Genomic DNA, 18,232 nt, shown 5'->3' with positions numbered 1-18,232 from the left:
GAAAAAACACCAAGCATATTTTTCTCTAACACTGCACCATAGTAATTCCCCTCACTTGTATGGACTACCCAAAATCCACAAGAAGGATGTTCTGTTCAGACTGATCATCAGCTCCAGAGATTCAGCCGCTCAGAACTTGTCCTTTCATCACTTTTACAATGGAGAAGGAAGTCCACAACGAATTGCCATTCTTAGACGTTTTGGTGAAGAGGACCGACACTAAATGGGAAACATCACTGAGAGAGGAATCATCAAGACCTACTAGGGGCTCTGCAATACTCAGGAAGGTCTCGAAGAGGAACGAGGCATCATCAAAAATGACCTTCAGCGGAATGGTTACTCCAGATTGATGGTAGAACAGGCTTTAGCTAGAAGACAGCATGAGGATATGAAGGGTTAGGTCAAAGTACATCAGAACTTGCTCCAGATCTGAGAAGCAGTTTCACGAAAACCAGGCCACCAGGGAAAAGAGGACTGCGATTCCAAGAATTGCTTTTACCGGATATCCTGTGAGTGCGGAGAATCATACATCGGTGAAACTAAAAGGCCATTGAAAGATCGTATTGCCGAGCACAAGAAACACACACAGCGAGGAGAAACCAGCAAATCAGGAATAGCAGAGCATATTTGGACTCATCACCATAACATCAAGTAAGATCAAGCTGAAATCATCTACAAGGAGAAACACTGGTTTGGGAAAAAATTCAAAGAAGCCGCGTTTAGCTAAGCTAGCGTAGAGATACGTAACATATGGAAACCTCTGATCATGCGAAACACGACCAACTCCCGCCAAACGGTCAGCTTCCGCTAAAGCCAATTAAGCGGAGAGAGGGAAGAGGGAAGAGGGAAGAGAGAAGAGGGAAGAGGGAAGAGGGAACAGGGAAGAGGGAAGAGGAAAGAGGAAAATTTTCCACGTAGTGGAGTAACAGAGGCTCAATTGCTGCGAACGGCGGCGAATCGACATTTCACGGTCATCACGAACACTGGCGGATACAGCCGCAATATTTTCTTCAATCCTCACTCTAAATTTCGAGCCCAATTCACGTTATTGGACATTAAACTACCAACACGCATAGGTAGTCACAAACTTCCGAATAGCTTCCTTAGTAGACCGACGAAACTACCCTTTATTTTGAATGAGTTCACGATGCACTTTCTTCACCGAGCATAAAATTCAATAATTTGCAAGCGTTGTTCATTCGTAAGTCGATTCATGGTTAAATTATAGACCAAACTGAACAAGTTCGACAATAACACAAGATACGATTCACGCGTGATCTGTCAAAAACACTGTTGTCAAAAAGATAACAACAAAAAAATCCCTCATTAGTTAGTGTTTTAAATTTAAAGGCACTTTTTTACCATTTTTCTATAATCTCAAATAATCCCCAAACGATTTACAGATACAAACAGGGGCCCAAGAATTATCATATTTATTCAATTCCTTCCTAAAATACTGAAAATTGGTATGTTTCACTAAATCTGATATTACTTTTCTACATTTGTTTAAAATCGGTTTTAAAATCTGTTTTTTCGTTAAACACATATTCTCCGCATATATAGCAAACATTATTTATATTGTTGAAACATTGTTTCTTGGAACTACTCATATATAAAGAAAAAATTCGTGAATATGTGGAAAATTCAGATAATAATTTAAGCACAGTAAAATACGCAATGTATCGATAAAGAAATACGCTCATATCGTAAAAATCAAAAAAAAAATAACTGGAGCTGCCAAAAACTTTTGATGGTCGATTTGACAAAAATAGGTCGTAGGTAAACACTATCAATTACTAGCCTACTAGCATTGAACAGACAACGTGTCACCTCAGGGCTAGTACTAGAGTGCCACCAAGATTTAGCCAAAGCCTCGGTAGATAATAACATTATCCTGAGGTGGGTTAAAGGGCACGACAGGAGTAAAGGTAATCGCATTGCCGACTCTTTAGCCAAGGAAGCGGCTTGAATAAGAATTTTAGGACCCAGTGACGTCTACGGCCTGAATACCTCGACAATATTTCAGTTTCTGCAATATTTAAAACTGCCGTGACACCTGATAGTTTATTTTGATAAGTTGTTGGAATTCACTTCAATAAAATCTGGCACGATTTTGTTAGATCACCGTGAAAGTGTTACAGTCGAATATACGATGAAAGATGTGTATATTAGTAGAGGGATTCCATAACAATCCATTATGTGGATGTTCAGATATAAACAGAGTTGTGGAGAGATTTACGGCCACAATGATCAAAGGTAATATCGTGAATATATGTTTGTTCGACTATTACAAATGTATTGTTATTAATCTGAGGAATGCACACACTGGGAAATATTGAAATTATAACAAATGTTCTGAGGAAACTACAATGTGATGTAATAGTGATATATTATAAAACTATCCTACCCGTGAGGAAATTTCTTCAACTGACAGAAACTGATTTTACTGAGAAAGTGATTTTATGTCATATGACACCTTTTTAGAATTGCTAACTTCAAAATGGGTTTCTTCTTCAGAGACTTCAATTCTTACGATTTCAACAATCAATACTCTGAATAACCTGAAGAAACGTAAACGGGTTTTGATTAAGTAACAGGGGCGGCTTTACCCGTACTGCGTGGGGTGCGGGGCACCGGACGCAGGGTTAGGGGGCCCAAAAAGCCGCTTGCGACACGTAGAGCCTCAAAGGACGCACGAAGCGGGCACCGCCTGCTCACAGCGTATAGCCAGGGCCGGATTTAGAGGGGGGCAGGCGGGGCTACTGCTCCGGGGCCTCCACAATGAAGATGAAAAAAAAAAATCAAAATTTCCACGGGTCAACAATTTTCACATTTTTTGCATTTGAACTGGGAATTTTTGAACAAACGTAATAATATTGATATCGATATAGCTTAGGTTAGGTCCAAAGTGAGTGGGTCTATTCGAGCCTCCACCGCAACCCGCAAGGGTTTACTGTGGCTCACACTTATTCACACTCGACCAAAAAACCCAGATTATTAACGAACCCGATTAGTTTGTATGGTGAGTGGTCTTTCGGGTTAGATGGTAAGAGTACGGCTCTGCCGGACTCTGAAAATTTGGTTCGGTTCCCAGCAGGGCAAGCACAAAGTATATGCTCTGCTGTTTCATTTTCCAAACAGAGGCGACACACACTGTCTTCCGACAGTCCAGTGCATATGATGATTCGAATAACAGTGACCTGTAAGAAGGCCTGTTAGACATCGTAGTTCATCCCTACTATAGTACAACTGTTTGGTTTCAAATTTGAATACAGTCCATCCAGTTCTCTGAAGTCCATCGAGTTCTCTCAACCCTTAGGTGTAAAGGTAACATAGGTACGTGAAGCGTTGCCAAAAAGGCTTAAAGTTACCACTTTTCAGTGGTACCACTTTTCAGTGGTAACTTTAAGCCTTTTAACAATGGAATGACGTTAGTCCTTGTGCACTCTTGTTAGTTCTTGTACAGGATATCAGCAATGACCAGAAGGGTGTTGTCGACGTCTTCCACGAAGAAAAATCTCAAAAGGTCCTTAATATACTCTGAGGGTTGAGAGAGAGAGAGAAAACAAAGGAATGACGTAACTTCTTGAGCAACCTTGTTGGTTTTGATTGTCAATGACCAGAATGGGTTGAAGAAGAAGTGTCAAAAGGGTCTTAATTCAGTAGGTAACCCCGTTGTGGTGTATAGAGGGTGATTTTTTTGTTAAAAAAGTGGTTTGATGGAGACCAGCCGAGCCACGCCTCGCCCACATGATATTCTTTTTAACGCATTTGGCAGTTTATTGGATATTGAATTGAACTTTGGGGTCGTAATTTGTTCACATTAATAGTTAATTTTGGTTCATTTTACTGATAATGAATTATGATATGAGCTGTTTTTGAGGTTTCCATTTGAATGAACAAGAAAGTAGGAAAACAAAATACGTAATTCATCTAAACTTTTTATCAGTTGGAGAATCATGTAATTCATCGAACATTTTGTTTTATAATAATAATTCAAATATGGTTTTTATTTCACAGTCATTACAAAACTGGCGTTTTTGATTTTTCTTCATGGCTTTCATAATAGCAATGTGGAATTATTTATTATATAGTTTAAAAATGGTTTCATATATAGCTATGATATTCAAATATTAGATTAAATTAGATTAGACGTATTGTAAAATTGATAGATGAGACATATTGTGAAATTGATTTAAGACGAAGGTATGGTATACCTGTATGTGTGGTACACCTGTATGGTATACCTGTGTAGTATGACTATGGTAACCCTTTCAAATTTTTTCCAGTTTATTCTTTCTTTTGAAGATGATCACTTGGTGATCTAAACACGTGTCGAGATGTTAAAAATAACGATTTGGTGTTGGGCAAAGCCTAAAGGGAAGCCAATAACAGGTTCTGGTCCAATGAAGCTGCTGACAGCACCCTCCTCTGCAAGAGAGTAAGCAGCCGCATTGCCTTTTAGGCCAGTATGGCCAGGAATCCAGACCAAAGACAATTTGTTAAGTCTTTTCTATCGAAGAGAGTCGTTTTTGGCAATTTGTTACCAATTTAGTAACCAAGTAGGAGCCAAGAACTTCCAACGCCGCTTGTGACTCGTGAATGAGGTTGGATTCTTTCATTCTCTTCGCACACAATTCAATAGCGTAAATTTCCAGTCGCATAGGTTTCTAGCAGGTTGATATCTCTCTTCTCTCTCTTCTCTCTCTTCAGTCTGCGACTGAAAACACCTACACCGAACCGGAAGGTGTTTTTGATCCAGCTGTGAACCAACAACCATCTGCTCTTGATATTTCCTTCTCCCGCAGGATTCAATCCTCTCTACTCGGGAACAGTATTTTATGAGGCAGTTCGTAGTTGACAGTTGGAGGCATAAAATCAGAGGTCATTTCCATGCTGTGACTTCCAATATCAACCAACAGTCTGTTGTACTCTTCATTAGGTTGATTTGATATATCGGAAAGCTCTGATTGTAAATTTCCATTTTTTTGGTATCATCGGGATCGACTACATTGGTCATCAGCCTCGTGTCTTTGGTAGGCAATGTTAATTACCCCCCTAGCCATTTAGATAAGGTAAGGTTACGTTAGGTTATCTTAGGTTAGGTTTGGTTGCTTAGGTAAGGTTAGGTTACGTTAGGTTATGTTAGGTTAGATTAGATTTGGTTGGGTTAGGTTAGGTTGGGTTAGGTTGGGTTAAGTTAGGTTAGGGCGGAACTAAATTTCGCAAACCAACCTTTATTAACACTCTCATTGCCAAATGCCTGGTTGACTTCTAGGTTTTTTGGCAGCGCTTCGGTTTGATTTGACTTCGTATAGAAAAATTGTCTGAAGATCTCTGAAAAAAGGCAGAAAATTCCAATTCGCAAAAAAATTACAGTATCAATATATATAATATTTATTGAGATATGGAGCACAGAAACACATGACATCTATAATGATCACACTCCTGAAAAAACAACGCTTAAGCAACACCCCACACATGAATTTTCATTGTGAATCTCCCCAAGAAATTTATTGGATGAGGGTCAAAGCTGTGCTTGTACCAAATAGACAAATTGTAAAATATTCAGCGCAACAAATATTACGTTGCAGGTTCAGCCTCAAATCCCCGAAAATAGCCCTTCTCTTCGCTCAAGGGAGTTGAAAGCTGGTCCACTCAAATGACACAGTGCTGATAAATAATATATTTCACAACATGGTGTACATCTCGGGATTATTTATTCTGATCCACCGAGTTCGTAATGTATCTTATCTGTTTGCTTTCCTTCACCAGATTGAAAATAGAACTCAAACCTCGCTTTTGCAGGCACAGAATTCCCAAAAGAATGGAATGAACCACTCTTGCTCGTAAATATTCGAGGGCCAAAATTGGGACTGGCTGATGGCCGTGGCTATTGGTACGCCCTCACAGATGATAATAATTCATTCGAAATCACCTCGAGTCATGTGAAATAATTCGTTAATAACGACGAAGTTACTGAAGCTCACATAATTGTAAAGATAACACGAAGCTTGAAAAAATTCAGATATCTGCAGAAGATATTGAATTTGAGATCGATGGCCAGATCAAATAACGCTTGAGAAATATAAATTGCCAGACGAGATGAGTATTGCCAGACGAGATGAGTATTTTTACAATCTGTAGAATGATGACTGTGAAAAATAGTCGTATTTTATATAAAATATGTTTAAAATATGTTTTTTTCATTACCCAGCTGTCGCACCTTTAAGAAACACAACCCTCAGAAATTGATGCTTGTGTGAGCTGAGGATTAACGAGATCTTACCTTTCAACATGTGATTCCTAACACGGTGACAATAACGTCTTCACTATTTCGGAAAAAAGATGCAGAAGTTATGTTGACTTTAATTTTCTGTACTGTACTAGTTATGCACTGTTTGGAACCTTTTTTGTAGTAATGAATATTGCTGGATTATTTCCCAACACCAAATCGTTATTTCAACACCTCGACACGTGTTTCGATCACCAAGTGATCATCTTCAAGAGGAAGATTGAACTTCCTTCGATAAATATTCTGAAATTTGAATTTGGAATTCTCATTTTTGTAAATAGTTCATGATAGAAACCCCCTTCTATGGAATGAAACAATAAATCAAGCCGAAGATGATAATAACACTAATGTTTGTTTTCCAGGCGACTTTGGCGATCCTGGACAAACTCGACATCGACTCCGCCAGACCGACAGATGAAGAAGTGGCTCGCATGTTCGGCTTCGAAGAGGCCTTCTACGCTGGAACACTTAGCAGGTGGCAAAAACTCAAGCCAAAAATATGGGCTCTATTTGACGAACCCTATTCCTCTTCCCAGGCTAAGGTACCACCGTTCAATGTGCAACACCGAAATGTGATTATTAACTTACTAACTTACTCATCTATGACGTAGTAAAGTAATGTAGCGGAAATGTGTTTCTGTTTTGTCAAGAAGGGTGGATTCGCCTTCTTTGCACAAGCACTTGCACTTGTATATTAGTTTGTGAATCACACCACTAATAATCCACTAGTGAATAATCCTCATATTCTGGCATTTATTAACACCAGAGGTCATGCAAAAACCCGGTTGTCTATATTTAGGTTACGATTTCTCTACTTTATTGATCTTATTGACCCTTGGAATTTCACTGTCTATGCTGAGCGACTTGCTTTCCAATGAGAAGAAACACTGAATTTCCAAAACTTTCATGAGTTGCCTTTCGATATAACACGTGAATTTACCAGGTCTATAAGTTTTCATTGCTAGGCCAACTGATCCCAAGGGTGTATTGCTATTTTATGCAGAAACGGAATTGCGAGAGAGAGAGAGAGAATATGCTTTATTCTCCAAGAAAGTAAATTCTCATTGACAAACTTCTAGACAATCATGGAATAAAATATCATACATGATATGAAGATAGAACTACAAACTGTTTGAAGTACACTTACAACGAATAAAAAACCAGAAAACATGTATGTATTTTTACTGGGAACATATATGGAAAATATAATATGTTCGGTTGTTTCAGTATTTTGTATGTTTTGATTTAATGCATTTCGATAGAGATTTTTTAATGTATACATTAATAGTAATGATTGTTTCTAAATTTTAATTTTTCCCTCTTTCCTCACGACATGACATGACATAAGATAAGACGTGACCTCACGTTACGTGTTGTCTTGTCAAGACAGGGTACGTCACGTCACGACACGATACGACACTACATGACACAAGACAAGACCTGACGTGACGTCTTGCACCACACGATACGGCAAGAGAAGACGTGACCCGACACGACAAGTCACGACACGATACGTCACGATACATCACAACACAACAGGTTATGACACGACACAAGATAAAGCAAGACGACGTCTTGCACGACACGACAATACACGTCACGACATTACAAGATATGACACGACATATTACAAGACACGGCAAGACGTGACATGACGTGATGTTTTGTGCGACACGTCACGTCATGACACGACACGTCCTGTCACGACACGGCAAAATGTGACGTAACGTGATGTGAAGTGACACCAAATGTCTCGACACGGCACATCACAACAAGACCTGACACGTCACAAAACAAGACGTGACATGACGTGACGTCTTGCACGATACGACAAGACACGTCACGACATGACAAAATGTGACGTAACGTGACGTGAAGTGACAAGAAACGTCTCGATACGAGACAACACAATAAAACAAGACATGGCACGTCACAAGACAAGACAAGATGTGACATGACGTTTTGCGCGATATGACAAGACACGTCATGACATGACAAAATGTGACGTAACGCGACGTGAAGTGACATGAAACGTCTCGATATGATACATCACAACACAACAAGACATGACACGTCACAACACAAGACAAGGCGTGACATGACGTCTTGCACGATACGACAAGACACGTCACGACATGATAAAATGAAATGGAACGTGACGTGAAGTGACACGTAACGTCTCGATACGAGACAATACAATAAAACAAGACATGGCACGTCACAAGACGAGACAAGATGTGACATGACGTATTGCACGATACAACAAGACACGTCATGACATGACAAAATGTTACGTAACGCGACGTGAAGTCACATGAAACGTCTCGACACGACACATAAACACACAACAATATACGACACTTCACAAGACAAGATGTGACATGACGTGACGTCTTGCACGATATGACAAGACACGTCAAGACACGACAAAATGTGAAGTAACGTCACGTGAAGTGACACAAAACATCACAACAAGACATGACACGTCATAAGACAAGACGTGACATGACGTCTAAAATGATACGACAAGACACGTCACGACATGACAAGACATCTTGCACGACATGACATGACATGTCACGACATGACAGGGCATGTCGTCTTATATGACACGATATGTCGCGGCCTGACACGACGACACGTCACGATACTACAGGGCACGTCACGACTTGTCACGACATGGCACATTATAAGACGCGATGTGACGCTTTGTTCTGTGTCGTCACGACATGACACGTCAGGATACGACACGACAGGTAGCGACACGACGTTACGACACGACTCATCACGACATGACACATCACGACGTCATGACACGTCACGACACGAAGTAATTTGAATATTTTGTGACGAATGCGTCACATGCGCGAGCTGAGGATCACCAAAAATGAGGTCATATGAGGGTTTAGATTGAATAAGGATGAAATATATAATTTTGAAGATTTCGAAACTGACTAAGTTATGAAGTGGCCTGATTAAAAGACACAAAGAGTTCAGTTTACCAACCATATTCGAGATGCGTTTCTCTCACACCATTTTATCATCAATTTGGCTACCAAATTTCAGCTTGTTATCAATCTGAAGTTTGCAGCCTCTCCAACCCCTCGTTTGAATGACTGAATACACTTCAATCAGGAGATCGGTATAATAATCCATCACTGCAAATTTGTGCCTGCAGTTTTCAATTTGGTAATTCGAAATTGCATGGTTTCATAAACTGCCATCAAAAATCGTTACGAAGTTATTTTGCAACGTGATTGGGACGTTAACTTGATTCGCGTCATTTCAAATTTTCAATTAAATTCTCACCGAACCCGTCCAGGTCTGCGAAACAATCTGCATTTGTTGGTCGTGTTCTCGAGTCGAAATTTTGATTTTTCAATTAATATTATTCTAATAAGTAAAGTCAATGAATACATTTTGGAAATGTTTCAAAATATGTTTCCGTCAATTAGCTATGGAGCGTCAGCGGCCATGGAGATAATAATAATAATAATATTTATTCACCATTTGCGATACATAGCGTATATATGGTAGGTCAATGATTATTTACAAAAAAACAGTACGTCACTTATGAATATTATGGAATCAAAGCTTAAATAAAAATTAATATTTGCATATACAAAAGTATAGGTACATATAGATGTATAAAATGCTAATTAAAAAATGAATAAAAAAAGTGGCAATTTTGCTTGCCGTAGTCAAATAAATATACATATGTATATATTTACATATATACATATATTTACAAACATGTACACACATATTAAAAAAAAAACGATAAAATCGCCAGTCAGAACACTGAAACTAAAGCAAAACAGCAAGTGGAAATTTAGAACGATTATATCTTATTATCCTTCTGTGAAAGAATCCTCTAAATATTCCTTATGACTGTAGTAACATTTTTAACTTCCTTACTGAACAAAGTTGAAGAATTCAGCCTCTTTATAGAAAGTGGCAGTCTGTTATAAAAATTTATGGCATTATATAATGGAGATTTTTTGAAATGATCACTCTTATGTGAAGGGACCCTCAGAGCAGTAGCATGGCGAGTATCACGACCGTGAATGCTCAAGTTCGTTATATACAAGTCAAGGTTCCAGTGCAAAAAAATGACACATTTCATTATATAAATTGCGGGTGCAGTCAACAAGCGTTCTCTTTTGAAAACGGGTCTACAACTTTCTTGGTACCCCAGGTTTAATATCAATCTTATCAGTCGTTTTTGAGAGATGAAAACTCTAGAAAATTCCTTCGCACATCCCCAAGCCATTATGTTGAAACTAATGTGGGAGTATGCATTCGCAAAGTGAACATTCAGTAAACCAAACCTATCTCAACAATGTTTTAACTGTTTGATCGAATAACAAGCGGAATTGAGTTTACTGCACACTTTCTGTATGTGACTACTCCAGGTGAGATTCTCATCTTAAATAGTTCCAAGAAAATCAACTTCTTTTGATATTTATGGCATTCAAAGTGACTAAATTACAACAGAAATCCCTCCTAACGAATGTTTTCATCAGCACTGACTTAGATTTATTCAAAATCAGTTTGTTACGTTGACACCAACTACTGAATTCGTCAATAACTAAATTAATTTTCATCGATAATTCATTCTCATTTTTTCCAGAAACAGTGATTGTAGTATCGTCAGCGTACATAGTTATGTGACAATCTGATATGAATTCAGGTAAGTCATTGATAAAAGTCAAAAATAACAATGGACCCAGAACAGACCCTTGTGGAACACCTAGTTCCACATCATGAGGAACTGATGTAATTCCATTACATTTAACCACCAAACTACGGTTTTCCATGTACGATTCTATCCAACACAACACATTATTGGGAAAGCCCATTTCTAGTAATTTTTTCAATAAAAATTTGGAGAATTTGAGAAGAGAAGTCACAGCATTCTCAAAATGACCTCTGACTTTATGCCTCCAACTGTCAACTACGAACTTTCTTCTAAAGTACTGTTTCCGAGTAGAGAGGACTGGATTCTCCAGGAGAAGGAAATATTAAGAGCAAATAGTTGTTGGTTCACAGATGGATCAAAAATAGCTTCCGGTTCAGGTGCAGGTGTTTTCAGTCGGAGATCCAAGACAGAGATATCAACCTACCTAAGAACCTATGCGACTGTATTTCAAGCGAAAATTCACGCTATTGAATTGTGTGCGGAGAGATTGAAAGAATCCAACCTCATCCACGAATCAATAAAAATATTTTCGGCCAGTCAAGCGGCGTTGTGAGCCCTTGGCTCCTACTAAGCAACGTCTAAATTGCTAGCAAATTGCCAGAAACGACTCTCCTCGATAGGAAGACGTAACAGAGTGTCTTTGGTCTGGATTTCTGGCCATATTGGCCTGGAAGGCCTGGAGACTGCTGACTCCCTTGCAGAGGAGGGTGCTGCAAGTAGGTTCATTGGACCAGAACCTGTCATTGGCATCGCGTGCCACGCCGTTTTACTTTCTATTAGTGTTTTGTAAAAATGAATTGTTTTGATTGTTGCATATAGGTGATACATGAATTGAATTGATTGTTGATCATTTTAATTCGGCGCCATGTTTGAACGGCGTTTTGTCGTACTATAAATGAACATGTTGCCATATGTAACACTTGAAGTTCTTGATGAATCCGCTCGATACCAGCGCCGAATTAAAATTATCAACAATCGTTTTAAATGTATCTTTCAAATACAATAAACTTTTCAAATCATCAAAAAATTTAATTCTTTGTCAGAAATTAGCTTTTAAAAAGATTGATGAAATAAAATGATACTTGCTTGAGAATGTTTTGCACAAAAGTTGTAACCAAATTTTAAATTGAATGCATTAAAGTAAATGTTGAAAATATTCAACACTTTCAAAGAAATTGAAATATAACAATCTTTATCATTCATAGAGAAATATTTAGTATGGAAAATTAGTTTTTATATTTTCAGACAAACAAAAGTCTATTTTTATTATCAACAATGTTTCATGGGAAAACTTTGACAGTCATTCAAATATATTCATTGAAATTTCATTCCCAAACTTACTTTTAGAAAGTGAATTTAAAGTTTCATTATAATTCAACAGTCATATAAATATCTAACATTTTATTCAATGTTCAAAATTATATGCGGAATTGAAACGTTTGTTGAATTTATTCGAATAATACATTCCATTGACTGTTGAATAAAAATGTTTATTCATTGCTGAGTTGAACTATATGTATATAGATTATTTTTCAGCATAATATAAAGTAAATTGGCGTTCCATTTTCCAATACTCTGAAACAATATTTTTCTTCGGAATCAATAAAAGTTTTTTCAATAGTCTTTTTTATTCAAATAACAATTTCATTCATGTAACATTTTAAATCAAGTGTCATTCAAAATAGAAAAACATTTGTGAACAATCGTTTTTAATGTGTCGAACAAATCCATGAATCAATTAAATTCCAACAAATAAATTGTAAGATGAATAAATTGTTGATTTTTATTGTTGTTTTTATTTTATTTTTATCGTTGTTTTAATAAAATGTTCCATTTTTGAACAAGGAATGAATATTTGTGACAATAAAAAGTAAAACGGCGTTCCATAATTATATGATTGAAATACGAATCTGAATTGAAAAAATCTGTATCAAGATTCTACAAAGTTCAGCTATCGACAAAGATTAGATAATAATTAGACTAGTTAACAATATTCAAAATACGTATTCAAACTACCAAAAGTGAAGTCTCGCTTTTATTTTCAAAGATGGTCGTTAAAAATAATGACTGCAGTTTAATTGGGTTTCTGCTTGGCATTGCCTCTGCGAAAAAATAACTATCTCATATTCTCCGACAAACGTAATACATAGTTGCTACTAGCATTCAATTACTATATAGCGGAATTAGTTTCTTGTTTCTTCAATAACTGTTGGTTCACATCTACTAATTGATTCTAACTGGTTATTCCAAAAATTTTTGTCCATTTTCATGAGTCTTCATTCAGTTGAAATAGGTGCACTTTTGCCAACGTAACACAGGTCTACTGAATTCCGTCAGCATAAAAGTTGTGAGCTCGGAATTCGATGAAGTTGACGAATGTCGTATTTGCCTGGTCGTGATTGGCGAAGATTCCGCTGGTATGTGTCTTGAGGTCTGGGGAGTACGACGGGTGAGGCACAACTTCGACGCTCAATTCGTTTGATTTTCGGCCGGTGAGTTATGAAACGTGCGGACGGACGTTGTCGTATTCAATTAGCTGGGAATATAGTTGAAATCTGAGTCCAAAAACAAAAAAATCGCTGTTTCGACCGACCATTAGTTTCATCAGTGATATTAGGCTGAACCATGCATCTCTGCTGTAGTTGAAAAACAAACTTTGGTGAGAAAAGGCGATGATATCTAAAAACGCCATCTATGGGTCGACAGAAGACTCGATCTACGAATAACAAAGCGCATGAGGGTCTCAACGCTGGTTTGTTGTGAAACCAAGTTCCAACATCTTCGGCCGAAAGAGTATTTGTTTTCTGTTCCTCTCTGCAAATAACAGAAAGGTGAGGAACGGGAACAGAAGTTCTTAGTTGTGTTCAATAACTGAGAGTCTGAAATGAGTATGATATTTATCATCATCATATCAACTGTACTACAAAAGTGTAGTAGAACAGTTTCTTGAATTATTTATCTGACCAACATCAGATTTATATATCGAATATCGATACGACTGGATTGCTATTATACCCAAATTACGATTGACATATATATTAGGTTAGGTTAGGGTCAGGTCCAAACTGAGCGGGTCTATTCGACCCTCCACCGCAACCCACAAGGGTTTATTGTGGCTCACACTTATTCCCACCCGACCAAATAAACCCAGGTTCTCAACGAAGCCGATTAGTTTGTATGGTGAGTGGTCTTTCAGATCAGATGGCAAGAGAACGGCTGTGATGTACAGAGGCTCTGCATATGATGATTCAAATAACAGGGAGATTAAATATCTGGGAGTAATCCTAGATTCCAAACTGACCTGGAACCAACACTTGGGCAGGATGAAGAGGAAAGCGGAGGTAGCACTGATGCTTGCCATATGCACCTATGGAAAAACATGGGGACTGAAACCAAACATGGTATATTGGCTATACACGATGGTGGTTAATCCCATGATAACATACGCATCTCTGGTCTGGTGGCCAAAGATGAAGCAGGCGACCGCTATCAACAAACTAGGCAAGGTGCAAAGACTTGCATGTTTGGGAATAACGAGATCAATGAGAACTACCCCAACAGCTGTATCAGAGACCTGAAACTACCTCCTTTACACTTTGTGATAATGGGGGAAGCCACGATGGGGGTACCAAAACCATTGGTAAGAAACCAGATTGTTGGTCCAGGATATGGACCGATATAAGTAAGTAAGTAAGTAATTTTTACTCAATTTTCATGTCCATCAATTATTCAGTTACATGATTTGTTTTCCGTGCGATTTACAATTCAATTCAATTACGATTTACAATTCAAATGTCTTATTATATAACCATATATTACACAATCTGTGGCCACCTAAGCTAGGCTTGTGTCGTGGCTACAGACTGATATAAGGTGTGTTATATAATGTATAATAAAATAAATACAAAAAAAGAAAAAACTAAGTCGTTTGGTTACATAATACTATCCACCTCACTAGGTTAAAAACCGCAGTTGGAGAATGATGACTATAATGAGGAAATAAGAAGAGAGAAAGAGAGAGCAGGTAATATAGCTTAAACATTTTCAAAGATATCCTGCAATTGATCATAATGATTTCTTATGAAAACTTTCAGTTCCTTCTTCAATTTATGATGATTATTAATATTCTTCAAATGGAGTGGTAGCTTATTGTATAATTTCGGGCCAAAATATGTCACAAATTTCTGGTTATAACTCAATCTACAGCGTGGTATGGTAATTGCTTGGTTGAAGGTCATTCGCGTATTATATTTATGTGAAATGCTGTTAATGGGGTTCCTACAAATCCATAATAAACATTGATGAGCGTATAATTTTCTGACTTTGAACAAACCACGTTGTTCATAAAGTAACTCTGTAGAATATCTCCTATCCTTTTTCAATGCGATTTTGATCAATGTATTTTGTATAAGAAGCACACATAGTACTGGACAAAAGTACCTGGCAACAAACACAGTAGAACCTTCATTAGGGAACCGTCCTAGAAAATAACCGAAGAACTACTTCAGTATAGTAGGGATCGGCTCAGAATAATTATAGGACTACTAACCGGTCATTGTCCGCTTAGAGGACACCTGAATAAAATGGGGCTGTGCAACGGAGATCTCAGCTGCAGATTATGCAACGAAGGGATAGAAACAGCTCTACACATCTTATGCGAATGTGAGGCACTGAATCACAGAAGGCGGGTAATATTTGGACGTACAAAATTACACGAACATCTAACACGGAACCTGTACAAACTAGTACAGGGAACGAGACTGATGGAATTGGTGTCATGCAATAAGTTCCAGTGGCTGCAGTGTTTTTTGGAGGCTTGGACTGAATGGTCAAGTCAGACAGCTCCCAAGTACCGAAAAAAAAGCTTGGAAGGGTGTATTAACGCCTTGAAGTGAGCCAATAAGATTCTGCCTGAAGTCCATAAATCTTCTTGCCATCCAGGTATTCAATCTTTGTTTGGCAAAATCTAGGTTCAGATCCGATAAAGCTGCTTGCAGCACCCTCCTTTGCGAAGGAGTCAGCGGCCTCATTGCCTTCCAGGCCAGTATGGCCAGGAATCCTGAGACAATCTGTTGAGTCTTCCTATCGAGGAGAGTCGTCCTTGCCAGTTTGCTACCAATTCAGACGTTGCTCGGTAGGAGCCAAGAGCTTCCAATGCCGCTTGACTGTCAAAGAATATTTTTATTACCTTGTGTATGAGGTTGGATTTTTCCAATCTCCCCACACACAATTCAATAGCGTAAATTTCCGCTTGAAATACAGTCGCATAGGTTCCTAAGCAGGTTGATATCTCTTAGTAGATCAGTAGAACTAGTGTTCACATTATGGAAGACATTTCGGTCTCTATTCTTATGACTGAGAATGACATAACCTTCAAATGAGTAAAATCGTTGATTCATCTTATTAGAAAGAATTAGGTCTCTTTCAAAGTAACTTCCATGCAATTTCAAAAATTGATGATAGAAATTGTTGCCTTTGGAAGTCACAAACTTCACAATCAAGAAAGTGAATTAGACAATTTTGTTCAAGTTTTCATTATTTCTGAAATAAACTTTTGTCACTGGCAATCGCAAGTTCACTTCCATGAAATTAAAGTTACGAAATCAGGACACTTACCGTCATTGGTGCTACCTACAGGTTCAAGAATAGCAGAAATTCCAGAAGAAATGAAAGTACTCTTGATGATTTCGTTAAATCACTTTGTGACTAGAAAATCTACCAGGGTATGAATACCCTTTGGCTAATTCTAACCCCACACCAGTATTTTATGGAACAGACCACGAAGCTGATCTGGAGCAAATAGAAGTATCAAAACTCTCGATACAATGAATGGGCAAAAAAAACAACTGGTAGAGCTCTTCCTTGCGAAGCTTTTGCTGTCTTTTATCCAAAGTCTGTTCCACCATCGCTTTGGAGAAGCTATTCCGTTGAAGATCATTTTTGATGATGTCTAGTTCCTTCTCGAGACCTTCCTTCGTATGATTCCTAAACTTGATGATTCCTCTTTTAGTCGATTGATGGTGGTTGGATTCTTGGTTCAGATACTGTCCCGTGCGAGTGGGTTTTCGTCGAAATTTATGACTAATTACGAACTTCATTAAACAGAAGTATATTGAATCACTTCAGCGTTCAGTTAATTTCAGGAATACAATTTATGAGAGCTCAATTACAGTAATGTGATTTTATAAACTCCACCTTTTGAAAAATTTTCGCTGGAAATTTTAGAGATATCTTGCCGTGAAAGGGTAGCAGGTAGATTGATCAATTTTCCAGCTTGACTTGAGAATCATACCCCGTATTATGAAAAAGCGATTGCTTGCAATAAATATGATTTATTTCTCAAATAAATGGGAATGAATTTATAATATTGACTGCTGTTTATACCTAATAACCCAATAGTTAAGACTGGAAAAAAAATCCAATCTGATGTGTGACTTCGTATATTGCTTTCGGGAAAATAACTGAGGAGAATCGGGATTACTTAGGATGGAATATGAAGAAAAAACCATCTTATTTTGTCCTGCATTTTTCTTTACTAACCATGAATGGCTACTCCAGTTAAGCACATTCCAATCCCCGTCTTTGTTTCAGATAGTTGCTGGAGCGTCGGTTTTCTTCATCTGTGTATCGGTCTTCTCATTTTGTTTGAAAACACATCCTGACATGAGGGTGAAATGCCAGCACGAAAACTCGGATAAGGATTGTACAGAGCCGTTACCTTATTTTCTCGTGGTGGAGCATCTGTGTAATGCCTGGTTCACATTTGAACTCTCCGTTAGATTGATAGTAAGTAGGATATTTTCAATGACGATTTTCGAGTGTTCCCCACCATGTTCACCTCCAGAAATGATTTGTAAGACACACATTTTTCATTTCAATTCAACCGATTTTCACTTTCCCATTCTTGAAAAAATTGATGGTGAATGTAACTTTGATTTAGAATTCATGATTAAGATGGCACATCAAGAATCACAAAAGGACAAGTAGGTATAGTGAACACATTCTGAGAATAAATATAATCAATTCTGGAAACGAACTTAAATTTGATTCTCTTAAATTGAAAAAAGAATTTTTTAGGAGAGAGTTATTGATAAAAAAGCGGACGGTTTTCCTTCTATATACAGGGTGATTCAAAAGTACTTTGACAAACTTCAGGGGATGATTCTCCACAATATTCTAATATGAATTGTCCAAATAAATAAATGTCCGGAAACGCTTCGTTCCCAAGATACAGG

The 18,232-nt window shown here is 37.8% G+C and overlaps 1 protein-coding gene across 2 annotated transcripts in view; it reads left to right on the top strand.

Moving 5' to 3' along the window:
• The window catches only part of LOC111508298 (potassium voltage-gated channel protein Shaw), a 129,584-nt gene that overhangs the window by 70,633 nt on the left and 40,719 nt on the right, over positions 1–18,232 (top strand). For both annotated transcript variants that reach the window (XM_074171483.1, XM_074171484.1), the window contains 2 exons: positions 6,658–6,837; positions 17,589–17,783. In XM_074171483.1, the coding sequence (XP_074027584.1) occupies positions 6,658–6,837; positions 17,589–17,783 (375 nt within the window). The remainder of the gene's footprint in view (positions 1–6,657; positions 6,838–17,588; positions 17,784–18,232) is intronic.

Source organism: Leptinotarsa decemlineata, unplaced genomic scaffold (genome assembly GCF_025532065.1).
Source record: "Leptinotarsa decemlineata unplaced genomic scaffold, Ldec_3_MD MMD2_tig00000010_RagTag_RagTag, whole genome shotgun sequence".
Classification (NCBI taxonomy): Eukaryota; Metazoa; Arthropoda; class Insecta; order Coleoptera; family Chrysomelidae; genus Leptinotarsa; species Leptinotarsa decemlineata.
Note: the sequence above shows the minus strand (reverse complement) of the source record. Positions and strands in the feature narration are given on the sequence as shown.